The sequence below is a fragment of the Populus trichocarpa genome, chromosome 15 (genome assembly GCF_000002775.5).
Source record: "Populus trichocarpa isolate Nisqually-1 chromosome 15, P.trichocarpa_v4.1, whole genome shotgun sequence".
Classification (NCBI taxonomy): Eukaryota; Viridiplantae; Streptophyta; class Magnoliopsida; order Malpighiales; family Salicaceae; genus Populus; species Populus trichocarpa.
In genome coordinates, this window is record NC_037299.2 from 9,706,174 (window position 1) to 9,732,377 (window position 26,204).

Genomic DNA, 26,204 nt, shown 5'->3' on the forward strand with positions numbered 1-26,204 from the left:
CCTTGTTGGATAGATTTCGTATGTGATGACATTGCATATAGTTTAATAGAATAATAAAAAATATTTGATATCAATATTATTTATTTCATAATGTAATAACAGTTGTTAAATCTATAATATTTAAATTAAAAATCATTAATATTAATATATATATATATATATTTAATTATTTTATAACTTCAATTTAAAAAGTATTTTTTTAACTAAACACATTAAATTATTTTTTATTTAATTTTAATTTCAACCACAGTTTTAACCAAATATATATTTTTTCAAACCAATCTTAACTAAAAATATTTTTTATAAAATAAGTTTTTTAAAACTACGATTAATCACACTCTCAGTAATGTATGTGGGAAGGAAAAAGAGTGTGAAAAGAGAAGGAGCAGTAGTACTGTACTTTAAAACACTATACTAGTCCTATCTAGAACAGTAGAAACTTGCTGGAAGTTTGACCAAGATTTGATTGGCTGCTCCTAGAATCCTCAATTTTGATTGGCCACTCCTAGATCCAATACTAACTGTAATGGTGGAACTCCAATTCTCTCCTCGAAAAATCCAGCTTTTTCCTTGTATATCCCATTCAAGTCATTAAAATTATCAAATCGATCTTCTCGACTCTCACAAAAACCAAAGAAAATATTACTTTGATTAAAACTGAAAGAATCCTAACCATGTTGGCTTGCAGATTTCGGACATGGGTTTTGTTGCTTCTTGTGATCTTTCCTAGTTTATTTGACCCTTCATTCTCCCACTTCGATTCAGCTAAGAAAAAGCAAATGCGAGAGAAAGTTCGAAAGATGTAAGCAAATTTCATGCTCCCATTTTGGGTTCTTCTTTCCATTTTTCCTGATGGGTGCGCAATTTTGTGCATTCTTGGATTAGTTTGTGTCTAGAATTTTGAGATTTCATTTTGGTTTTGCATGAAATCTTTCAATTATTCCTAGGCTCTTCTCAACTTTTTGGTCTGTGATTATCAAGTCATGATTTCTTAGATAAGTTCGTCTAGTGCCGTAAAAAGATTAAAGAAACACAATTAATTTTAAAATATGTGATTTCCTTATTTGGGAGCTTGACATTATTACATTCTTGCACAAAAAAAAATACTACTATTGAGCATGGTTTGGCCATCTTGAAAAACATTGCTTTATAGAGATAGAGATGTGATCAACTGAAATTCAAAGGCTCTGTCTTTTAATTGATTGCATGCCAAAGGTTCAAATCTTGAAGCACTTGGCCTTTTATTAGAAGCTGTGTGGAATAATCCCAATTCAATTTGGGCGTTGTATGAGCTTGTTGATGAAGATTGAAACAAGGGATAAGAGGCAAAAGCAAAGAGCTTTATCAACAGAATGTTGAATTATTTTGTCGACTAGTTTGGCTAGTCGAAGTGTTTCTCAGTATATTCGCTTTATTTGACCTTTCTTGCAGGTTCTACCATGCATATGAAAACTACATGACACACGCATTTCCGGTCAGTTATTCTTTTTATTTATCCATATTTTCGGATTAGCATGACTGTTTTATTCTGCAATCTTGAATTTGTTCTTCAATCAAATTGCAGCATGATGAGCTCAAGCCTCTTAGCAGAAGTTTCACTGACTCACTCAGTGAGCTTGGAAATTTGAAGGTGATTGACTATACATTAGCGGGAAGTGTAAATAATAGTTAATTGCTAATAGAATTGATAGTCTGTGATCTTATTTACAGCTTGAGCACTTACCACAAAACTATAATGGGACTGCCCTTACACTCATTGAATCATTATCTAGGTAGGCTACTTGAATATCCAATTAGTAGATTTCAAAATATAAATCTATTATCTGTGTCTCTATGTTTCTAATGATATGAGTTATTCAGTTTTTTTGGATTCTTAATGTCAATTAAGTACTCGTATTGTTGAATGATTTCTATAATATAAGTTTCCTCTTGATCTCTTTCTCTTACAGCCTTGTTATTTTGGGTAACTACACTGAGTTTGAAAGGGCAGTTCTCTGGCTTTCTGAAAATCTAACATTTGATGTTGATGCAAGAGTAAACCTTTTTGAGGTACTAATTTGTTACTCATCTAGGAAATACCTGGATTTTTTTTCCCTTAAAGTTTCATGAATTTTAATCTGCTTTCCTGGCTCTACTTTTTCCCAATTTTGAATTCTGGGAGAAGTGGTTCACAAAATATCTTGAATCAAATTACTTTTGAAGTTCTTAATGGAGCTCTTCCACACCTGTTCTATTGTGTAGTGCAACATAAGAGTCCTTGGAGGACTTGTTTCTGCTCATATTCTTGCAACTGACTCTACAAACAGGTTGGTTCAAGGATCTTACAAAAATCAGCTACTTGTTCTGGCTGAAGATTTAGGACGACGCTTCCTACCTGCATTTGATACTCCTACTGGATTGCCATATGCCTGGATTAACTTGAAGGTACTAGCTGAAAGATGCTTAATTTCAGAAGTGTATTCCAATTTCCTATAACCAAAAACTTGAGCTTAATTCCAGATTCTCTTCTAAAGAACAAGGAATGTTAGCTTTTACATTATACAAGTTCTTATATCCCTTAAACACCATACCCCCCCCCCCCCCAAACCAAAAAAAAAAAAAACACACACACACAACATGAAACATTGAATTAAGATATGCAACTCATTATCCTTTTCCCAAAATACTATGTGATGTATATTGCTTCAAAGGAATATGTGCTCAAGGCATAGTTAAAAGATATCATATTTCATATTGATGTGCACATTCACCTCAATGATGTCCTTTCAGAGTAAATTCCTGCACGTATTATAATCTAATGCAGAAAATTGGTTACTTCCTAAGAACCATGGCAGAATATGCACTTTGGTTCTTTTAGTTAATAAAAAACTCCAATAAGATAGATGATTATGCCATTTCAAAGAATCAGATGTTTTAGAATTCTATGTGCAGACTGGATTCTAATTCTTTGATAATGCTGTTCAGACAGGTCCAGGCATACCTTAACTGTCTCTTCATTTCAATGAGCATTTATTTCAGCTTTTCATAAGTATGAATATGTTCTGCTGATTTTGTTTGTAAGAAGGATATATGACACTGCAGCAATGCGAAATTCTGTGGACAGTATGGAGTCATGAAGAATGAGACTACTGAAACAAGCACTTCAGGATGTGGTGAGAACCATATCCATTACAGTTTATGCTGGTGCCAGCACAAAATGTGCAATCCTGAAATTGGTTAACTTTCATGTCTGAACATAGGTTCTCTTATTCTTGAAATGGGAGCCTTGTCACGATTAACTGGTGATCCTAGATATGAGTCTGCAGCCTTGCGTGCTCTACGAAAGTTATGGAGTATGCGTAGTTCTCTAAATTTGTTAGGAACGACACTGGATGTGGAAACTGGGGAATGGATTGAACATTCATCTGGGATCGGTGCTGGTATGTGTTTACAGTACTTTGATAGCCTTTAGATGCTCGGTTTTGTAGTTCACAAGGTTTCCAGTATTGAAAATTTAATTCATATCATTAACTAGTACTATTAGATTCTTTAATGGATTTGAACTGTGTTATAGCTTCTGATGGGATTGTTAAAGCTCCTGATGGAATTTCATGCTTAAATTACCTTTCACTTCATGTTTGTTACCTAACATTGATATTAGAGACTCTTGATTTTGTGTGGATTCATGTAGGAGTTGATTCATTCTATGAGTATCTATTCAAGGCTCACATTCTTTTCGGGAAGGAGGACTTCTGGAGAATGTTTCATTCTGCTTATCTTGCAGTACAGAAATATTTCAGACATGGCCCATGGTACTGCACTGAGAGAAGTTCTAAAGCATCACACTTGTGTTTGGGTTCTTTCTTAACAACTTTTTTTTCCCTTGTTCTTGTTTCTTTCTTGTTTTTCTCGTTATTGTTGGTACGACTGGGGTTGGTTGGGGGATGAGGGTTTTATCCTTTAGGTGTAGATGGAATTTTAGAGGAAGCTCATCCTTCCATTAGTAATCTGGGCTTGTGGTTAAATCAAGATTTCCTTGGTTGCACCCTATAGCCACATAATGTCTGACTGAGTTCACCAGGGACATCCTCATTCTCACTTCCTGGGATTAAAACATGAATCAGCATCACATTTCCCTTATGATAGATGAAGTCCCATTGCTTGGGAAGCATACGGTGCCTCCATATAAGTATGTCAATCGGATTCCTGACAATTAGCCAGATTCTCAAGGGACCTTAAGATAGACTCATCGACCCAAATAATCTGGTAAGGATTTGATGGGCACTTTCTGATGCAAGGTATAAGATGATTGTAAGGAACTTCATCATAGTGCTTCCTAGTTCATAAGTTAGGGGTGGTTGCTCTCTCTAGACTGCTAAAGATAGACTTTGAGAACTAAGAAGCCGTTGTCCATACCCCGTACCTATTTTGAATTTCATGTTGTGATTCAAGCAATAGGTAATTGAATTTGTTTCATGAGGAATACATAGTTCACAAGTGATGGAAAGCATGTTTCTCTAATTTAGGTACCATGAAGCTGATATGAGGACTGGAAAAGCAACATATTGGCAACTGACAAGCCTTCAAGCATTCTGGCCTGGCCTACAGGCAAGTAATTGAAATCTCTTATGCCCAAATGGTATTATTGATCCCTCTAAAGGTTCCTCTGATCTTAGTTTAATGATATGTTAGGTTCTTGTTGGGGATATTGCAGCTGCCAACTCATCACACCGTGAATTTGTTCATGTGTGGAAGAAGTTTGGGGTGTTACCAGAAAGGTATCATGCATTTGTTTTTCTATAATCTTCTTTGCTTCTGTTACTGGAAGAAAACTGTCAGCTTGTCATTATCTGCAAGGTTTTACTATTTCAGTGCTCAATAATTAATGGAATTGAAATTAACATGTGTAATGACCTCTTAGGTATTTGCTGGACCATCAAATGTTACACCCTACAGAAAAGTACTATCCACTGCGCCCTGAATTAGCAGAGTCAACATTCTACCTGTATCAAGCAACTAAAGGTCTGGTTGTTTTATTTTTCAGTTTATTTTTTAGCTTTGCTCTGGAATTTTTAGATTTTCACTGTACTTTTTTCAAAATCAGTAATTGAAAATGCTATGTTCTGATTGTTTTATTTTGTGGTTCTTTATTTTTAGCTTTTCTCTGGAAGTTTTACATTTTCACTTTTGCCCAAAATTATTGCTTTAAAATGCTACTGTTGTGTGAATTTGTGCATCCATATACCATTCAAAGAAAATTCAGCATGCCAAAACTATAGCAACACGAGGGGAAAGTTGCTGTTTGCTAGACTTTTTGAATGTCGCAAATTTGCGCGGCTAGGTTCTTTTATCATGGACTTGCTTTTTAAACCATACTTGCATATCATGGCTTTATATATGGCTTCTGATTCCGAAGTCATGTTCTCTTACTGACATTTTTTTCCTATTTGTGCTTTATCTGTATATGTATGTTGTGTGTGCATGTGCGCGCGCCACGAAACAAAATTGCCTTTGGGCATTGACCCATTTGAGAAAGGGGTGGGTAGGGTTTGGCTACTTCCCAAGAGAAAACTTGCCAACAGAGAGAGAGACGGGCATAACCCACCACTAACCTATGGTTGAGACTAGAGACTGCATTGATCAGGCTGGCAGCCTGTTTACTTCTCTTTGTTTCCCTTTCCCCTGTTTTCTCTGCTTGAACATTGCGGCCAGACAAAAGGCTAGAATGTTGATCCTGCTCTTTATATAACAATGATGGCATGAAGCTGAGTGACTTCTGTTAACAAATAACCAAACATGATGTAATTTTTAGAACAATTGTTGATTCTATTATTCTCAATTTAATTGGAAAAAAGGGCATGACTGAGGGAGGACGGACATTTTGAGCTTCCTGCAGGCATACATTTAGGCATAAATGCATTACTGATTGCATAGCTCTTGAATTGTGCTATACAGTCTTTGAGCTGAAGGAAAAGGTTCCACCATTACCTCTTCTAAACTTTGTACATCTATCATGTTTATGAATATTCCCAGATCCATGGTACATAGAAGTGGGTGAAACAATTGTTAATTCTCTTAATTCATACACCAAAGTGGAAGGAGGATTTGCAAGCATTAGAGATGTCACAACCATGCAAACAGAAGATCATATGCATAGCTTCTTCCTTGCTGAAACGTAAGTGGTTTTTGCCCTGGCATTCAGAAACGTCTTTTCAGCTATGATATGCATTTATGAGAAATGAAATTTCTCATGTAATATATTCCTTTTTGCAGGTGCAAGTATTTATATCTTCTCTTTGATGATTCATTTTTGGTTGATCGGAATTATATATTCACTACTGAGGGTCACCCTTTGCCTGTGCTAAGTGCTTGGCACGAGAGACTGCCAGAGATATACATCCCATCAAACTGGACTTATGTCAAGGTCTGCCTTATAGCTTTCTTCATGTCCAATGCTTCGTAATTAAAACAATAAAAGTAAAGGAAAAGCCTATTGAGAATCCAGAAACTTTCCGCACCAGATAAGAATAATTTACTTTCAACTTTTTCAGAAGTTAATTAAATGCTTAATACGATTTGGCCCTACTTTTTATAAAAAAAAAACAAATTGCAACTTGGAGCTGTACAGGTTATATTCATTTTGTTCCAAATTAAATGTGAAGACCAGTTGGGTGATCAAGTGCTTTTACCTGTGCAGAATGAAAGGCAAACAAAACGATCAAGTGCAATGTCTCTGCAAGTCTGTCCTGCATTGAGTTTGAATGCAGGACATGGTGAACAACAGGTTGAGAGCGCTTGCCATGTCCCTGATGATCAAAGTGATCACAAGTGTTTCAGTGATGAAGAGTGTGGAGTTGACTCGACTAGCTGTAGACGAAGATCATGTAGCATGGCTGGTTACTGTGGGCTATGGTTGGTCGCATGAGACATTGATACATCATGATATTCGTTCATGACAAAGCGATTTTTTACTAGGAGGTGAGAGGAAGAAAAAAAGGATTTCATATTCTCTCAAGAATGGTGGTGTGGAAGGAAGTCTCCGTGGCAGGCATGCACTCATAGCACTAGTTAGGTAAAAAAAAAAAAAGATGAGAGAAATACATGTTACAGAATTTCTTCACAAAATTGATCTCATTCGTGAATGTTTGTTGAAATGCATGTATTATTTTGCCGATACCGAAAAGAATATCAATAAGGCATCTTATCACTGCAGAATCTAGGGAGCTCTTCTTATGAGAGATTAATGCAATGGCCAAGGTTAACCTGACAAAATTTGCTAGTGCAAATTGCACTGTAATGTCATTATTCCAAAAACAGAAGGAAATACACTGGTCATGTAGACCTGTCATGAAGTATTTTGCAACCCGCGAGAGGATGCGGCCTTCATTGAAGCATTCAACACCAATCCTTCAAACTAAGGCTCAGTGTTTTTACCCTGGTCTGGTGATATGTTGTCATGGCCTGACCTTATGTTGTATCACTGATCTTATACTGTGAGATCTTCTGATTGATGTTTCTTGAACAGTGATTTCTTTACTCCCAACTCATTGTAGTTCTAAGTTATTTCCCATTATTGTAGAAAACACCATGTCTTGTGGACCAACACACATGACACTATGATTGTGAGGGTGTTAATTTTTGTTTGTCTCTATTTTTTTTTTTCCCACTCTTATATGATCAATTTAAAAGGCAATTTATGTAAATTTGTTGAGCAGGTGAAAAATTAGAAGACAGATAACCAAAGTAAGAAAAAGTAGAGGAAATGGGTGGCGATTTCAAAATCAGCAAGAAAAATTCACTTTCATCCTCCTAGTTTCACAAATTTAATTTTGATCCACAATTTCATTTTTTTTAATTATAAATTCCTAGTTTGAAAGAGAAGAGAAAGAGTTGCTGGATTCTAGTGATAAAGAAAAAGTGTCGGTTTACACCGATTTCGACCATAAAAATGATATATTTTAGAGTTAATGAGTTTAATTTGATATAGAGAGTTCTATTGATGTTTTTTCCCCTTAAAATTTCTGGAAAAAAAGAAGATCAATCTTGGATGAAGATTTTCGGTATGGATTTTTTTAGGCGAGTTTTAGGGGTTTTGGGTTGGTTTATTTACATCATATTAGGTGTTTTGGTGTGAAAATTGGTTGAAAGTTGCGTTTTTGGGTAAAAAAAACACCTTACTTGATTTTCTGACCACCTCTCTAGCGGTCAGAAATTAGAAAGGTAAACAATATGTCACTTGCCTTAATTTTTTTATTTTTGAAAAATTCGAGGTAAACATTCATCCACTTCATTTCCAAATAAAATAAAGAAGGGTCCACAAGGACAGACCCTTTTCAAAATGGGTCAGATGCATAGGTCTAGCATACCAGACTCTCGATCTCTTTTGTTTTTTTTTTCTGTTTTTTTAGTTGATACCTTTTTATATGTATTTTTTTAATTAGTTTTTTATTTATAATTAAATTAATACTCATTCTCTCTAATTTTTTTAGATTATTTATTTTGTCTTTTTTAAGTAGAGGTTTTTTTTTAAAATTAATTTGTATGTATTTAATGTTTTGAAGAGATTATTCTAATTTATCTATAAATTTCTTTCATGATGTGCTTATAAAAATAAAAATTATTTGTTCTTGGTAAGAAAAAAGTGACCTTTAAGATTAAAAAGAAAAAGGTGTAAATTAAAGGAAAAAATTGGAGTTAAATATCATACTTTTCCAATCTTTTAATTTTATGGAAATAGTTATCTTTTTATTTTAGAATTTGATTGGTATTAAGAGTTTTTTTTTATTTTGTTGGTTTATATATTTTAAAAATTATTTCATTTACAGTAAATAATATCTTTATATTTCTCAATTAAAAAAATAATGATACAGTGAAATGTAGTTGCAACATTGTTTTAATTTTCTATTACTTTAAAAATTAATTTCAGATCCTACACGAGGTATTCCGTTAATAATTTTATTTTTATTCATTAACATATGATTCTTATTTTATTTTACTACATGTAAATATTGACTTTTCAATTTATAATTATATTTTTTTAATGTGAAAAACTTATTAATAATATCTATATATTTATTTTTCCGTGATAGAAAAAAAATATATCTGCTGTGGGTAAAGTGACTAGTTCGAGTACTTTTATTGCAATTCCAATGTTATTACTGTAGCATGGTAGTGAAATTATCAGAACAACCCAGTACCGTTACTGTTCATCAAACAAGTTGACATAAAAGCTACCTTCCCACTGTTCATGTATTTTTCTTTCCTTTCAAATTCATCATGTTTTCCACGGTGTATCGTGTCACACCCTGATGAATACGAGGCTTTCTGAGGTTAAAAGAAAAAAAAATAATACATTTGTCATTTAATAATTAAAAAGAAAATAAGAGTTCTAAAATAGATAATAGTCTTGTATATTCAGCTATCTTATCTGAGTTGATTATGTATAAAAAAAAACGATATTATTTTTACTATATTATTTTAAATGAAAGGTTATTTTTTTTATATATTTTATCCTAAATTTATTCTATGCATGCATGCTACTAATTGTCTATATTTATTTCTAAGCTTATTCGCAATTTATTTTAATAAAAAATAATTTTGATCCCTAAAATAGAAGATTCATCGATAAATTTGACGTTAATTCTTAAAAATAGACGATTTCATTAGTTTAGAGAAAAAACATAATGAAAACCATAAGAAAAACAATAGATTTAAAATAATAATACATATCGATTTTTTATACACAGATAGAGTATTGAGGATGTTCATCTTAATACAACAATAAAGTTAAAGAATACTACATACTTCAAAGATGTTTAAAATTATAAAGAAGCATAAAAAACTTATTCATTTAAAAATAATTAATAAAAAAATCTCAAATGATTTGCATCGAACTATATACATGAAGGATCTATAAGAAATGATGAAATTGAGCCAAGAAAAAAGTAAAAGAGAGAAAATGTAAAAAATAATTAATTCTAATTTTTTAAGTTGCTAAAAAATAAGTCTCAAAGAAAAAAATGAGTTAGTTTTCTAGATAGTGGAATTTTGAAATTTTATTTATGTTGAAACTATTTGTATATTTAACCTCATGTACATAGAATATAGTTTTTTTATAACAATAAAATTTATTTTCTTGTTTTTTTATGCTTATTTACATTATTCCAATATTTGTAATTCCCAAACTAAAATTTGATACTAATAATTAGGTACATTAAACAGAAAATGACATTAGCATGGTAAACATCTTGTCATCCAATTGCTGGGAAAAAAAGAAGAGAGAGAGCCACCTCTTTTTACTCTCGACCCCACGCTAAACCTGCAAACGTCAAGGGTTGTGTCTTGAGATTTTCAACGATGCAAATGCAAGCCAGCTAGCTGGCCTCCATAAAGAGTCCAGCTGGATCACTGATATCATCAATCCAGAGTTCAAAAAGCAACCAATCAAATATCCTACTAGAGTTGTACGGACCTGCCAGTTCCTTATACACCCCAGCTAGCAGGGTCAGCTTCATCTCCTATGAACCAATGCTTTAATTGTTTGTCGTCTCTTGAGACCAGGCATGATTTTTGAGCCCTGAGTTGAGAAAGAAAACTTTAGCATATTTTCAGCTTCCGTGGGACCTCTAGCTACAGTGATTGCCTTATAACATCATCATCAAGATTTGCTCACGTTAAAGCTGTTTTGCGTGGAGCTATGCCTATCACCTGGCCCGGCGATGAAATGATCCCGTAAGCCATGCAGGTCATACTGTAATTACAAACCCTATACGTGACTAGTTTAGTCATTAAGTGTCCACAAGACCTCTATAAAGTGCATGGCAATGCCAGCATTTCTTAGTGCACCTTACAATTTGCTTAACTTCAAGAAAGTGGCAGCTAGCTAGCCATGGCAGTGCGTTCGCTTCTTGCTTTGATGGTTTTTGTTTTCTGCCTTGCAGAGGTACAGGGTTAATTAATCTGTTTTTGGGGTTTTGTTAAGGAGTACTGTGATTTAACTTTAACCATGATCTTCTCTTGCATGTTATTATAACATGAAGGTTTCATCTGATCTCAAGATAGATACCGGAATACTCCATGTTGGTCAGGCAAGACACGACCATCCCCTACTTCACATGTTTCCTTTCATTTTCAGTATTTCTGGCTGAACGTTTCTAACTAATGCTGTTGCTAATGGTCTGTTTCTGCTTCTGTGGGTGTTCTTCCAGCTTGTTGTGAGAGGTGGAAACAGGAGGCTCATGCAAGACATAGGTAGGGATTAGGAGCTAAAGGGTGTACCATACTTTGTTTTCTCCAACTTGTTGCATAAAGAAATTGATTTGATCCATGGTATATGCAATGTTTGATTACCCTTTTCCAGTCTTGTTTATGTGACAATTCTTTCTCCTTTGATCTTCAGACTGTGGAGGGTTATGCAAGCAGAGGTGCAGTCTTCACTCAAGGCCTAATGTGTGCACCAGGGCATGTGGCACCTGCTGTGTAAGGTGCAAGTGTGTGCCGCCTGGGACCTCAGGGAACAGAGAAGTATGTGGAACATGCTATACTGACATGACCACCCATGGGAACAAGACCAAGTGTCCATAGGCCTGTGAACCAGGGAGATTGTGTAGCCTTTTATATTCGCAGCTGGAAACTGGGATCTCTTTCAGCTTTTGTCTAATCAAATGATTATGTATTCAAGGGATGCTGGATAGTGCTTGTATATTAGCTTTTGTGCTTCTTGTTTGATTTCATGTGTGGTTGGGAGTTGTTATAAAGTGGTGTTTGTGAAAATCAATGGTGGGTGGTTATGACTAATTGCTCCCTCTTCTTTCATGGCATATCATTATCTCTGCTGTTTAAACTTTCCCTGCATAAATTTATAATTCGGCAAAGACGCTACAACAGAGACATTAATTGGGTGCCAGGCATTTGCAGTTGAAAAAACTGCCTAGCTGTTGACTAATTTATTAGATGTATTCAAATTAATGAAATTGCAGATTAAAGTGATTTGGATAATTTGTTTTAAACATTCTTAACGGGGATATTTGATCTTAATTAAAAGTGGTGTTTATTTATTTTTTTTATTGAAATTTTGTTGGAATTCTATATTTAATACAAGCTTTTTAACATGAAATATTAATAATATTTTAATAAATTTAAAATGATAACATTAGGCATCAAACAAATCTAGCAACCTCCATATGATCATACAAGTTATTTCCCTTAATTGCTCTCATTCTTTTTTTTAGTTTAGTAAATTTTTTCAGGCTATTTTTTTTAATTACTTTTTTTTTTGAGATTCCTATATATGAAACACGCAACCTGTTGAGATTCCTGTGAAGCCTCATTTGTCCTTACGTGGATTGAAAGGAGTCGTGGACATAAATGTAAAATGAGCTATGATTGCCGATTGTGCACATGTTACTTCTCTAAATTTAGATCTTAAAGTCTGTTCAACTAGACTCTTACGACTTCTTGTTTAAGATTTTCCAACTTTTTTTTTTATGTTGAGCTTCTAACTAAGTTTTTTTTTTGTTTTTCATTTATTTTCTTCTCAAGCGAGTGTTATAAGTGCAACTTAATAGGGAAAGTTAATGACCTATATATCAACTTGCTAAATGAAAATCATGCAATTATACAAAGTAAAAATAAGATGCAAAAGTGATGATGTTATTAACAAGAAAAATGCATATTAAATGTGGACTCGCCCTTCAAAGGGTGACAACGTTCGTTATTCATGGTTTTTAGAAACCTGATGTCATTATCATGTCAACGAGAGGATCCTTGTCCAGTCTTGCTTAAGTTCAAAGCTTGTGATAGCTCTTCGACTTCCAATTCAGGACAATTCTCTTTTATCAACTGTAACAACTCATATTTCTTGTAAAATTCCTATGTGGAGGCCATTTGTCACCCGATGGTCTTGAAATCCAAGATGTCATATGTTGGGCTTGCCATAGTGAGATTATACTTGGTACAACCTAATAAATAAGTTCTAATCATTAAGTGCATCAAGTGGTAGATTAATATCTAGTCTTAAAAAGTCTCTCACATGCTTAGTGATCGTCCTTGAAAGGTCAATGTAAGACTTACAAGGAGTGTGAAGATAAAGGCCCTGAATAATATCATGTTAGCATACCAACCACTTACAAGTAAATAATCAAGCAAGAGTTGGATGATTTCACAAGTCTTGTTCAAGCTAAAGTCATTGAGGTGTGTGCTCTCAAAAGTGATGCATGGTCATATAAACATGAATGAATGTTAAAACAATAAAAGCAAGAAAATAAACAAACAACACAACAAATAAGATAGTAATAGAAAGACAAAAAAAAAAAGCTTAGTCTAAAAGTTCCTAGTGAAGTCGTCATTTTCTCACACCCGACATCACGATGACCTTTAAGAATTAGAAGGGAAAAAAATAGATATTTGGCAGCTTGTTCTTATAGAAGAAAGGTCTTATTATGGAGTCTTCACCTAGTATTATGGTCATAAGAAACTCTAACTAGTCTTTACAGATTATATGGTACGGGACTGGTTATACTAAAGAGAAGATACTATCACCCTTAAAACATCCTACCTAAGGTAAGCTGCATTATTGATTTTATCTTAACTTACTAATGGTTTGTTGTGTTATGCTATCATGTTTTGCCTATAGTATTCTAAATTCGATGTTAGTAAATATCAGGTTAAGATTCCTGACTCTAACATCACTAAATATTGAAAATGATATTTTCGACTCTAATGTCAGTAAATACCAGGATTGATATTTATAACTCTGAAATCAGTAAATAACAAGGTTGATATTTCTAACTCTAGTGTTAGTAAATGATGCAACCATATTATTTGATAGTTTTACCCATATTTACCTAGTATTTTTCCTATGTTTTATATATAAAATGTCTTGATATTCTTTATTTTATGTTTTGAAGGCACTTTTGGATGTAAGATTAAAAAAGAAGTAAATTGAGATAATTAGCAGATTTGACCACTGATCGATATTTTATGCAGAGCTTGAGCTCTAAAAGTTGAAACGAAATGATTCTAGTGGAATTAGAAAGCTAACATTCATACCTTTCTATACATATATGGCAAGAAAAATAAAAATAAAATAAAGAGCATGGAAATCGCAGCCTTCAAAGTCAAATCTCGTATTATTTCAACTTGAGCTACAGAAGTCTATTTGATGCAAACTCAATTTGTTTGGATTCCTGACTTGAAGACCTATCAGCCTACCAAATTTTAGCAAAAAACAAGCTCATATGAGAGATATATGATTTTTCTAAGATGATATATGAATTTCACCAGCATACAGGTTTTATGAAGAAACAAGTTCAAATTACGTCTCAAAGCATCGAAACCGACATCCAAGTCTTTATTTCATAAATTTAGCCCCTCTAAGTCAAAAGTCAAAGCTTAAAGATTTTATGCAAGGCTATTTCTCATTTCTTAGGAAAATGGTTATTGAACTACTTAAATGTAAATTGTCTAGTTAGGAAATGACTATTTTTGCAGAAAAGGAATTAGGGTTTCCTAGGATATAAAAAGAAAGAGAGAAAGGAAAGGGGGGCGGCCAACCAAGAGAGAAAAAACGCACCTTCCTCTTAAAAACCCGAAATCATGCATTCTTCTTTCTTTTTTATTAATTGTTCAATAGACATGCAATGCTAAACTTTTTTCTTGGTTATAAGGACACAGAAACCTTCGGATTTCAAGAACTGTGAGATTTATTTTACCTTTTCTTTTCAGTTTATATGATGAATGAATATGTTTGTTCTCCTATGCGTATTTCCTATGATTGATTATTTTAATTGCTAAAGCGGACTCTAAGTTATTATTGTGAACAATCTATTGCTAAGTTTGCTATCAAAACTGGAGTTGTGGTATATAAACTTGAGAAACAACTAAGTTTGATAATTGTGGTGAATCTACATTATTAATCTTAGGGAGAACATTCAAACAAATCAAACATGAATTGCGAACAATTATGTTGTCTAGATTAATCAATTTATCTAGTTCTTAAGGCTGCCATTGAATTAAATTACTAATGCGAACACTGTGATTGTTTGATGTTTAGGATTAGTTATATAACAAATGTGTTAATTAATCAACGTAACAAAGATAAATATTCGGAGTATAAATTAACGTTTTGTTTCAATGATCAGTTTTGATTTCTGTAGGTGGACGTTTACTTGTGACTAAGATTTGTTTTCTTGATAAATTTCAGTTTTCTTTGATTTAGCATTGATTGTTTCTTTCTGTTTACTATAGCATAACATAGATAACTTTAAAAACCCCCTAGTTGCATATCATATAGCATAAATCTTAACTAAACCTTCCTCGGGATCGACCCCTTACTTACTCTATACTATCTTGTTTATCTAAGCTAGGGTAATTAATTTGTGCGGTCGCGACATCACAATAAATTTTGGCGTCGTTGCTGAGGAACCTTGAACTTGGTGGATTCATAGGATATTTATATCTCATGAGTCTTGTCCTTTTGTAGAGAGGAGGGGCTGAAGACTAATTTCACCTCTATAAATTAATATGGTATTTTGAGTTATATTCCATTTAAAATAATACGTATTGGATCAATATAAAATTTCGGGGGACATGTGTGAGGTCCTAAAAAATTAATGAAGGACTCACATGAGATCCTGAAAAAATTTCTAAAGGAGTATTGGACTCAAGCGAGTTGACTGAGCCTGAAAAGGGCAAAAAATAGGTTTAAACGCGCTGTCTAGGCTTGTGGTAGCTAGGCTTGGGTGCATGCCCGAACCCATGAGGGTTTTAGCCTGGCGCTTAGTACCCAAGCTGGGCATGATATGGCATGCCCAGCTTGGGGGTGTGCCTAGGGTGGGCGTGTTATGACATGCCTAGTGTGGGCATATATGCCTACCTTAAGCCCAAGTAGCAGCCTGAGCTTGTTCCTCTTGGTTGAGCAGCATGCCCAGCATAGGCCCCGATTACTGCCCAGGCCCATGTATTTATGTGAGAGTTTTTTAGGTCTTTTGGGAGGTTTTTTGGCCCGTTAATTTTGAGTTTATCACCAACCAAACACGTATTATAAAGTCCAACTAATTCAAATAATTTTCTTATTAATGCATATTAGAGGTAAGGAGAATTAATTTTTCAGCAACATTATAAAATTAATCAAGGTTAGACTAGCTATCCACTCTAAATATAAATGTCATTTTACTCTACTATATGAGAGAGAAAAAACCTCTCATGCTGAGTCTGGGCTAGAAAATTCCTTCCCCAAATCTTGCAACAAAAGAAATAAATTCCCAATTAAGCTTGGCCACCATTTGTTTAGTAATATTGCATTACTTGTGTAAAAAATATATTAGAAAAAAATGTAAACAAAATTTTAATTGCTTTGACAAAGAAACAACAAACAAAGAAACATATTTAAAAATTGATTACCTAACTTTGGATAGATTTCCTTTGTCCAAAACTTAAGAAAGGGCAAAGCCAGCCAATGTCTCAAATAGCATAAGCATGTTTCAATACCTTTAAAACCCTAAAAAATCAATATCAACCCATCACTTAAAATCTCTTACTTTTAATGAATCTAAAGCAATAATTGAGAGATAAGTTTGATTTAGTGGTGGACAAATTAGGGTTGTTACTATTGGAGATTGAAAGAGAATGAGAGATTATTTAGATGACAAAGATAGGCTACTAGTTGTGATGGTTTTGCTAGATTTTGGGTGGAGATCTAGAGATAACAGGAGACCAAGAAAGTAATGAAAAGGACAACTATGAAAGACATTTAGGAGAGGGAAGGTGACCAAGGGTTTGTAAAGTTTAATTTTAGAGTTTTCTTTTATATCTATTAGCCTTTTATAGTAGGGTTAAATGTTAGTTGAACCAATTCGATTTGATCTAATTCAATTAGTTTCAAACTTTTAAAATCAAAACGAACCAAACCAGATTTTTTAGGTTTTCTAATTAGTTCATTCATTTTTTTTCCCTAGTTTGATTTTTTTGGTTAATATTTTTGGTTTTTTTAGTTTAATAAGGTTTTTGGTTTTTTTTTTCTCACCCTTTGATCAAACTGCTCCATATGTGTTTGATGTAGAGTGCTTTTTTAAAAATACTTTTCATTTAAAAATACATTAAAATAATGTTTTTTAGTTTTTAATTTTGACACTACCAAATCAAAATCATCCAAAAACATCGAAAAAATCAAATTTATGTCTTTTCAAGCAAAGTTTTTTTAAAAAACACTTTAAAAAACAAGTTGTAATGTAAAAATGACACGACCAAAAGATTGATGTCTTCTCCCAAGTGCAGGAGTGTCGAAGTAATAAATAACCCGGTAAGACCGGGGTCGAACCACAGGGAGGTTAATTGTATAAATTATAGATAACAATAATACAACAACAACAATAACAACAATAATAATAATAGTGAAGAAGAAGAGGAAGAAGTTGATGAGAACTTTGAGATGGAAGATTAACGTAAGGATTAAACAATGATAACAACAAATGTCAAGGTTAGAGGATCCACTAATGGTATTTCAAACAAGTATAGTATAAACTCTTATTATTCAATTGGAAACCACACACAAAGGAGGTTCCAATCAGATTATAAATTGTTAACATGATTACATTAGTTATCTTATTCGAATAATGCTAATACTTGTAAATGTTTTCAGGCATTCATGATTATAACTTATGTTAACAACAAATCAAGTTCCTTTCATAGCTCAGGTGTCGGTTATACCATACAGTATGGGCTATGAAAGTGCCAAGTATTTGTTGTACCAAGTGTTATACAACATAAATCTAGATTAACCATTTAACAAGCAAAGTATTAAAAGTGAACAAGATAACAAATATAAAGCATGTTAGTATCCAACATTAAGGTCCATGTTAAGTTTATATTATACTTATTCTTACACCATTAGTGTACCCTTTTCACCTTGACATAATTAACTTAGCAACACATAATGAAAGAAAGAAACATAAATAAACAAGGAAAGGAAATGAAAAGCATAAGCAAGAAATTAATATAAGCAAATCTTAAGCATTACAAAATATAAAGAGAGAGCAAGAGCATGATCTTGATCTCAACACCAAGATGCCTCAATACATGGCAAATGCCTCCTTTTATAGGCCAAAATTCAGAACTATTGATTTGTTGACTAATTGATGACTGGGTGGCCACATCTTGACTTGATGACAATTCTTATCTTCTTGTCTGCCAAAAAGGTCATTGATAACGTCATAATTTGAACAGACTTCAATCATGAAAGTTCTAGGCAATTGTCTCATCTTTCCAGGGTAAAACTTTGAGATCATTTGGACTTCTAGAACTCGAGATATGGGCTGAACACTGAACAGTGTCTGGGCTGCAGGACAGATTCGGACTTCTTCGTTGTTGCTACAATTTGGACTTGAAAACGGCCTTGTTAAATCTTGGGCTCCCCATGAAAGTTGTAGGCCTATGTATTAGCTTTCCATCCATATAAAGTAGACCTAAATCCGAGATCTACAGCTCCAGATATGACCCGATTACCGAACAATGTTCCAGTTTGGACTGCACCAACATCTCTTTTCTAAGTTTGGCCATCTATTTGTCCTTTCAATTTCAGTACTTCAACTCATCAATCAATTCTTTCATTTATGTGATAGACCTGCATTTAAGATGAACATTTACCATAAATTAAAGGTATCTTATATTATTAGATATGTTTTTATAAAACATGCTTTAGTTAAGGAGTTATTGATACTTCAAGTGCAAAATGACGATATAAAACCTTGATAAAAATGCACTTTTAAGTACTAATCAAAAAACAAACACTCACTTCCTCTAGTTAGGATTAAATGAATATAGTTGAAATAAGTTCTCATGTGTTTAAGCTTGGATTGCCTTGTCGTAACAAAGCATGATATCTACTAGATTTTGAAATTTCTTCCCATAGATTTAAAAGGTTGTCCACCCAGGTTACATGATCCATCAAGGAAAAAAAAAGAACTTGTGAGAAAAGGTATGAACTTTCCCTAATGTGATTCTTTGATTATTATTTTTTATATAATATGTCATTATTTAGCACGTTGACAGTTATAATGTGGTTACTTAAACCAATCATAGGGTTCATTGAAATTAGTATAATTGGGATTTTTGTAAACATGATTGTTCAATAACTAGTTAGTATGGAAGTATCATGAAAAAAATTCCACTAGTCCAAAATTAACAAAGAAAATTTGACAAGAGTATATGCATTTAGTTTATAATCATGCAATATATTTTTAAATAAATTAAAACAAAACCAAAGAAAGGTACTTATTGAAACATCAAACTTTATTGTTATCAAGAATCAATTTTTTTTTACATAAAGTTTTATTGATTCTCACTTGGTGCAAAAGATCTGTCTTCATAAGTCTTCTAGGATTCAACAACACTATCAGGTGCACTCCTAAACAAAGTCTAAAACAATATATTTTTAGTTATTTTATAACCTCAATTTGAAAAATATTTTTAAATAAACACATTAAATTATTTTTTGTTCAACCTCAATTTCAATCACAGATTTAACCAAACATATATTTTATTAAACCAACCTCAACTACAAGTGCTTTTTATAAAACAATTTTTCTTAAATCACAACCATAAAAACTACAGCAATATCAAACACATTCTTAAGCTCCTATGGTCTGCTGGAGATGAAAATAACAATAGCAACTAGACAGTTTTTGTTTTAAAATTTGCCATGTGCACATGCATTTGACAGTGATGCTTGGCTAAAGTATTTAATTAGTACTTATACGAGTCGATCTTTTGCAGGAATTGCTCAAGCAGGATGGTGAATCCGTAGGGTGAGCAGTCCAGTTGTGATGTTTGCCTTGTCAATTGTAGACTTGTGTAGCTCCAGATGTCTAAGCACCATTGTAGGTAATCTTTTGACGTTCAGTTTCCCTGCCATGTGCATGAGCTGAATATGCTTGTAGCAGATGGCAGCCTGCCTGCACATTTTGTAAGAAGATTTAGGACTGATCTAATTAGCAATCATAAATTAACAGCTCTTAGCACCATATTGAGGGCTAGTCATGGTGTTTAGAACCCACAGCTAGCATTGTCAATAATTATGTAACTTGATCATTTATAAAACTCTCTGAACATAGCTGCATGTTTTCTAATCTATTGATTTGTATCAGCATATATCCAAAGCTTTTGCATGGTATTTGGTTAACAAAATGGGTTGCTTTTTTTTCAATCATTTGTGCAATTGGATTGCGCAATTTTATTTCTGTTAGCATTGTGAATAGTATTCTGAAAGGGTGCTGAATGCTAATGGCTGGTTTTCTTCCATCTTGTCAGGTCTAGGCTGGCGGGCTCTCCGCTGCTTGCTAAAGGAACGCAGCTCTTCAGCCCTTCTGTACAAGTCGTTGAGACTAAAGAAATAAATGGATTAGAAGATCAAGCCAACAAATCAAAAGGTGCAAGAAAAGGAACATTGAATGATCGAAGCCATGATGCTATATGTATTTAAAATTCTATTCTATATAGTTCTAAGAGTATACTAATGGTAAAGAATACTAAAACAGTGCATGTCTAGAGGCTAAAATTTGAATTTAACTGTATATAAAAAAAAAACTTATGAGATTTTACAGGTTTTTATGTAACAAAACCAAACGGAACCAAAAACAAGTTGGTTTGAATCGGATTATAGTTCGGTCTGATTTTGAATATAAATAAATTGAGTTTGGTTGGTTTTATTTATCAAAAATCAAACCAAACCGAAAACTCCTAATATGATCATCAAATAATACTACATTCACGGGGATCATCGAACTTACCAAAACATTCGCCAGCTTTGGGACAAATCCCTTCATTGCTGGGGCTACCTTCTTAAAAGGTTTGAAAAGATGAACAGAAAATAAAGAAACCCACAAACACTATTTGTTACCTAGCAGAATTTTCCATCAAAATGAATTTCAAGAATACGTAAATAAAAATACATTGATTAAAAAGGAACATTCTGGAGTAAAATTGAGATAAAGGCATTGGTTAAATCATTGCAAAGCAATATAGAAACAAAAAGGCCCAGGACTAATCCTGGATTACTACCGTTTTGAGACAGATTTGAGAAGTCAATTGGACCAAAGCAAAAACCAACTCTTCCTTCATACACAAGTAGAGCTATTATCCTCCGCCCCACATTTAGGAACAAAAAACCTATTCTTGGATACTAGAAAGCAACCAAGCTCATGATTTATGCTACTGGGATCTCAATATTGGTGGTCAACAATGGTGGAACATACTCTTCTTCTTCCTTGGGAGGATGGATTGTGACCAGATCAGGTAATGGTGTCATTGGCCCAACCTTGCCCTTTGGATCCCAGTCAAGCATGATCTTGACCTTGATACCAAGCACACCCTGTTGCCAGAGAAGGTTATAAAGAAAACACACCCAATCAGAAAGTCAATAAGAATAAGGCAAACAATGGTCAACTACAACCATTGAGGTTGCAAACAATGGGCAAATACATCAGTTGCTGGAATTGTAGAGCATGATACTCTGCAAGAGAAATACAAGACACAAGACAAGAAACTGACCTGTCTAAGAAGAACATGCCTAACAGCTGAATCAATATACTCTTTAACAGGTTGGCCAGAGGATATCATGTACCCATCCTTGAATTTCATGGATTTGGCACGCTGTGCCCGAAGCTTTCCACTCACAATAACCTGTGTTGTTATGTAAGTGAATCAAAATTTCAAATAACTGCCACAATGCCAAAAAAAAAAAACAAGAAACCAAAATCTTGAAGCATACCTCACATCCTTTTGCCCCACTCTCCATTACAAACCTCAACACTCCATAACAAGCCCTGTCAAAGTAACAAAAATTTGACCACAAACACAATTTCCAAAGGGAACAAAATGCACGCATGCAGACTCAGTTTATCTTATTTAAAGAGATCAAAGCATAAAGAAGTGTTTGAGAAGTAGGGGATTAATAAACATTTTCATGTCCCTCACTCAATCTGATAACCAAATGAAGTCATCAAAATATAAAACCCTAAATTCAAACACAAAGGCACTTGAAGGGAACAACAGGAGAAAGTTGTATTCCAGATCCAACTACAGAGATGAAGAGTTTCACACAGTGCAGCATCCGCCAAATAGCAACAAGGGCAGCGAAGAATGGTGAACAAAAGAAAAGCAACATAACAAACTAAAATAACAGATTTTTCAATCCTGCTGCACTGTGTGAGGTCATTCATGTACAAATGTCTACATCCAATTAATGAGAATAAAATAACAGGGATGTAGAAAAATGTTCTAAAATCTAAACTCCAGGCCTTTAATAGCAGAGCAAGAAGCCAGACAGATTTCTTGCATACAATTTATCTGAGCACTGTTTCCTCATTGTTACAAACCCTAAGGCTCACAAGATAACCAAACGTGTATATAATACAGTGCTGATGAGTACAATCGTCCATTCCATTAATGTAATGAAAAAGCATCTAATCATGAAACATTCATGCTCTCCATGCACAACAGGACATTAATAAAGTCAAAATCCACAATAGTTTTAGGAACTGTAATGATCAACAACGAAAAAGCACTTTCTTGAACTCGACAATCATTCTTTTCCACAAAAAAGAAAAGGCAGAAAAGATATTACTCAAGAAAAAACATCAAAACAATGCACTGGATCATATTGCACGTGATATAGACGATACTAGTGTAGCTATAAGGGTACACATGCCAGAAAATTGTTTTCCTAATCTGCAAGGCTCACTCAATAATTATTGGTCATAAAAAGGTGGCATCTACCATCAGAAGTTCAGTGCAAGGAACAACAGTTGCAATCCTTGGATTATAAGAAATTGATGGCATTAACAAATATTGTCACCCTCAGACACGAGATGGACATTTTAAAATAACCCAACTCGCTGTAAAGATGGCTTGGTGAGCAGAACAAGAGAATTCATAAGAAAGCAAAACAAGCAGGTAGACAGCAAACCAACGCGTAGATAGATCACCAGATAAGTGAAGATACCTGCGAACAGCAAGGCCTCCAAGGAGCTTGTAACGAAGAGACTCGGCCTGCGCAATGGCACAGAGACCCCTGTTGTTAACTTTCTCAGCATAGAGCTCGACACCATTCTCGGGAAACTTGAAACGTTTCTGGACAACGGAAGTGAGCTCCCTGATCCTCCTTCCCTTCTCACCTAAACAAACATAACAGAGAATCTGAATAAAATATTGTCCATTTGATTGATAAAAAAGAAGAAGAAGAAGAAGAGGAAAAGAGTACCAAGAACATTTTGGGTACGAGTAGCCCTGATGATGATCTCGGTGCGCATGGGAGTAACCCTAACTTCAACACCAGAGTATCCATCCTCAGCCAATTCTCTAGTCAATACCTCGTTCAGTTCTGCGTAGAAAACTCCATCCGCAACAAACTATAAAACGAATTCATCAGATTCTTCTATTGTTTCATTAGAGAGGAGAAAATCAAATCTTGTTGGAATTTACCTTGCGTTTCTTACTGATTTGAGTGGCCATGATAGCTCTAAGATGGACTTAATTCAAGCTCTAACTCTAAGATGAAGAAGCGAAGCGAAAAGCGCAGGCTCAATCCTAATGAATAGTGCTTGTCTGTGTATTAAAAAAAAAAAAAAAAAACAAGCCAGCTAGGCTCATCTCAGCAAACGGCCGGCCGTGTTTGGTTTTCGATGTTACGAAAGATGGGCCTAGTTTTAGATATAGTTAGATTGACACAAATTATAGCCCAAGTTGGATTTTGAAGGCTCATAGACGATCTTTTTCTCTTCTTCTTTTTTTATATATAAAAATTAATTGAGAAATACAAGCCCTTCAAAGAACATATATATATATATATATATATATATATATATATATATATATATATATATATATATATATATATATATATATATGTATGGAATAACTTATCGTATAACTTAGTGTATTTAATTTAAGTTTATGAAACGTTAATTATAATCTTAAATCTTTTTATTTTTTTCTATCATTTCTTGCAGATATTTTGAACATATAAGTATGAACTTGATTATATGTAATTTGATATATTTTTATTAGTTTTGAAGATGAAAATATAATGAAATGAAAGATCGAAGACGCCATAATTTCTGAAAGATGGGTTAAATAAAAATAAATTGGATATAACATCTAGAAAATAATTTTCTAAAAGATTTTCCCCTTCCAATATTTGTTTTTTATATATATATTTATGTAGGCAATTTATTGTGAAGGAATTGCTATGGTGGAAGAGTATATAACAAGAGTGTTATTATGGCTAGTCTTGGAGGAATTCGAGATGTCCAATGATTCTATTAAACTTATGCAAAACTTTCCATCTAAAGATAATTCCAATATAGTCCTTTTCAAAATCAACGTGCCTCCACGGTCATGTGTTTGTCATGCCTACCACTAGAAGAGAGGTGGGTCCGTGTTGTATGGAGTATTATAGTCAGCTTAGCCAACAACTAGATAATTGCTAGATAATTGAAAGTGGTACGCTTCAGGCAAATTAAGTTTTTTTTATATATATATAATATCGTTGTTAATATATTTTTTAGTAGAAAAAAAAAAACTTATACAGGAATTGATTTAGTATAATCTAATTGACTTGATAAATTTAAAGATAACTTAGATGACAGATAAATATAGTTTAACTAAAAAAAATCAAGACGATATCTTTTTTTAGTATTGAAATAACAACATATTAGATCGGCTCGAATCAACTTGGATTAACCTGTCAGATCTGTTACCTGGGGTTATGAGACCCTGATAACCCTATAGAAATCAAGACGATATCTTTTTTTAGTATTGAAATAACAACATATTAGATCGGCTCGAATCAACTTGGATTAACCTGTCAGATCTGTTACCTGGGGTTATGAGACCCTGATAACCCTATAGAAAGCAAATTAAAAAAAATATTAAACACAATTCTCAATCAACCTAATATTGAAAAATAAAGTTGAAAACTAAATTCAACTAAAAAAACTTGGGTTAAAAATGAAAAATCAAGCTGAGTCGACCTAGATTAACCTTCTAAACCTAGGTCATGAGATCGGGATAACCTCATGAAAAGCACATCAAAATAAATTATGAGTTTAATTCACAATCAATTCAATGTTGAAAAATAAGATTAAAAACAATTTAAAAAAGACACAAAAAAAGACACAAGTCAACAAAACAAACTCATGACTCGGGTCATGAGACTAGGAAAACCTTGTAAGATGCACATTAAAATAAATTATGAAGCCTAATTCTCAGTCAATCTAATATTGAAAAAAATCAACTAGAAAAAAAATTCAAATCAATCAGCTTAACTCATTATCCGGATTATAAGATTGCGATAACTCCATAGAAAGTAAATAAAAAAATAAATTATGAAACTCAATTCTCAATCAACCCAATTTTAAAGGATTATATTGAAAATAAAATAAAATAAAATAAAGAGAAAAAACAATGACCCATGTCAACCCGGGTTAACTGTTAAAATCAGGTAAGGAGACCAGGATAACTCCATAAAAAATAAATCAAAGCAAATTATGAATTTTAATGACCAGTAAATCTAATGTTGAATGATGAAATTGAAAAAAAAATCTCATAGTTTTTTATTTTTTAGGACAACATCGTTTTGATTCATTTTCAGTTGAAAAACATTTAAAAAAAACATTTTACATCATAATATCAAACACACACAAAGTAGTTTGATCAATGGGTGAGGAATGTACCCTACAAACATGGAGAGGATAGCATTTTGCACCCACCACGGCCACTTCGAGTTCTTGGTTATGCCTTTCGGTCTCACCAATGCACCTAGCATTTTCCAAGCTTTGATGAATGAGGTATTTCAGTTATACCTATGGAAATTCATTCTTGTTTTTTTATGATATTATTGTCTATCGTCACTCCTAGGCAGATTATCTAGCACATTTGCGGCTTGTCTTCAATATCTTTACTACTAATCAATTATTTCTCAAGAGATCCAAGTGCTTCATTGTTTAACTTCAAGTCTTCAACCTCGACCATATTATATCAAGAGAAGGGGTTATAGTAGACAAAAGCAAAATTACAGCTATGATTTATTGGTCAAAGTCGAGCACTATGAAAGGCTTACGTGGTTTCTTGGGTCTAACCGGCTATTACCAGAAGTTTGTCCAAAATTATAGCATAATTAAAAGTCCTCTTATAGCTATGTTACGCAGGGATTCATTTAAATGGGTAGAGGA

At 33.5% G+C, this 26,204-nt stretch overlaps 3 protein-coding genes across 3 annotated transcripts; 2 read left to right on the forward strand and 1 right to left on the reverse strand.

The window, feature by feature from the left end:
- Positions 1-521: 521 nt before the first annotated feature.
- Positions 522-7,630, forward strand: LOC7474874 (alpha-mannosidase I MNS5). Its single transcript, XM_024587005.2, has 15 exons — positions 522-802; positions 1,432-1,474; positions 1,565-1,630; positions 1,711-1,772; positions 1,950-2,049; positions 2,242-2,424; positions 3,104-3,152; positions 3,240-3,419; positions 3,671-3,791; positions 4,506-4,587; positions 4,672-4,757; positions 4,901-5,001; positions 6,013-6,154; positions 6,253-6,403; positions 6,677-7,630. Exons 1-15 carry the CDS (start codon positions 675-677, stop codon positions 6,902-6,904), a joined length of 1,722 nt encoding a protein of 573 aa, XP_024442773.1. The 5' UTR covers positions 522-674; the 3' UTR covers positions 6,905-7,630.
- A 3,061-nt stretch (positions 7,631-10,691) lies between these two features.
- Positions 10,692-11,775, forward strand: LOC7474875 (snakin-2). The gene is made up of 4 exons (XM_002321530.4): positions 10,692-10,921; positions 11,019-11,066; positions 11,187-11,229; positions 11,378-11,775. The coding sequence occupies exons 1-4, from the start codon at positions 10,868-10,870 to the stop codon at positions 11,560-11,562; spliced, it is 330 nt and encodes a 109-aa protein (XP_002321566.1). The 5' UTR covers positions 10,692-10,867; the 3' UTR covers positions 11,563-11,775.
- Positions 11,776-20,929: 9,154 nt separating this feature from the next.
- On the reverse strand, positions 20,930-23,601 carry LOC7474877 (40S ribosomal protein S3-3). The gene is made up of 6 exons (XM_002322114.4): positions 23,455-23,601; positions 23,234-23,381; positions 22,976-23,147; positions 21,743-21,797; positions 21,523-21,654; positions 20,930-21,343 (listed from the first exon to the last, which is right to left on the reverse strand). Exons 1-6 carry the CDS (start codon positions 23,482-23,484, stop codon positions 21,179-21,181), a joined length of 702 nt encoding a protein of 233 aa, XP_002322150.1. The 5' UTR covers positions 23,485-23,601; the 3' UTR covers positions 20,930-21,178.
- Positions 23,602-26,204: the final 2,603 nt, after the last annotated feature.

Coding starts and splice junctions, on each gene's coding strand:
- LOC7474875 (XM_002321530.4), top strand. CDS start 10,868: ATGGCAGTGCGTTCGCTTCTTGCTTTGATGGTTTTTGTTTTCTGCCTT. Junction 10,922..11,018: donor TTGTTTTCTGCCTTGCAGAG/GTACAGGGTTAA, acceptor TATAACATGAAG/GTTTCATCTGATCTCAAGAT. Junction 11,067..11,186: donor GAATACTCCATGTTGGTCAG/GCAAGACACGAC, acceptor GTGTTCTTCCAG/CTTGTTGTGAGAGGTGGAAA.
- LOC7474874 (XM_024587005.2), top strand. CDS start 675: ATGTTGGCTTGCAGATTTCGGACATGGGTTTTGTTGCTTCTTGTGATC. Junction 3,420..3,670: donor TTCATCTGGGATCGGTGCTG/GTATGTGTTTAC, acceptor GGATTCATGTAG/GAGTTGATTCATTCTATGAG. Junction 6,155..6,252: donor AGCTTCTTCCTTGCTGAAAC/GTAAGTGGTTTT, acceptor TCCTTTTTGCAG/GTGCAAGTATTTATATCTTC.
- LOC7474877 (XM_002322114.4), bottom strand. CDS start 23,484: ATGGCCACTCAAATCAGTAAGAAACGCAAG. Junction 23,148..23,233: donor TCGTACCCAAAATGTTCTTG/GTACTCTTTTCC, acceptor ATGTTTGTTTAG/GTGAGAAGGGAAGGAGGATC. Junction 21,798..22,975: donor GGAGGCCTTGCTGTTCGCAG/GTATCTTCACTT, acceptor TTACTTTGACAG/GGCTTGTTATGGAGTGTTGA.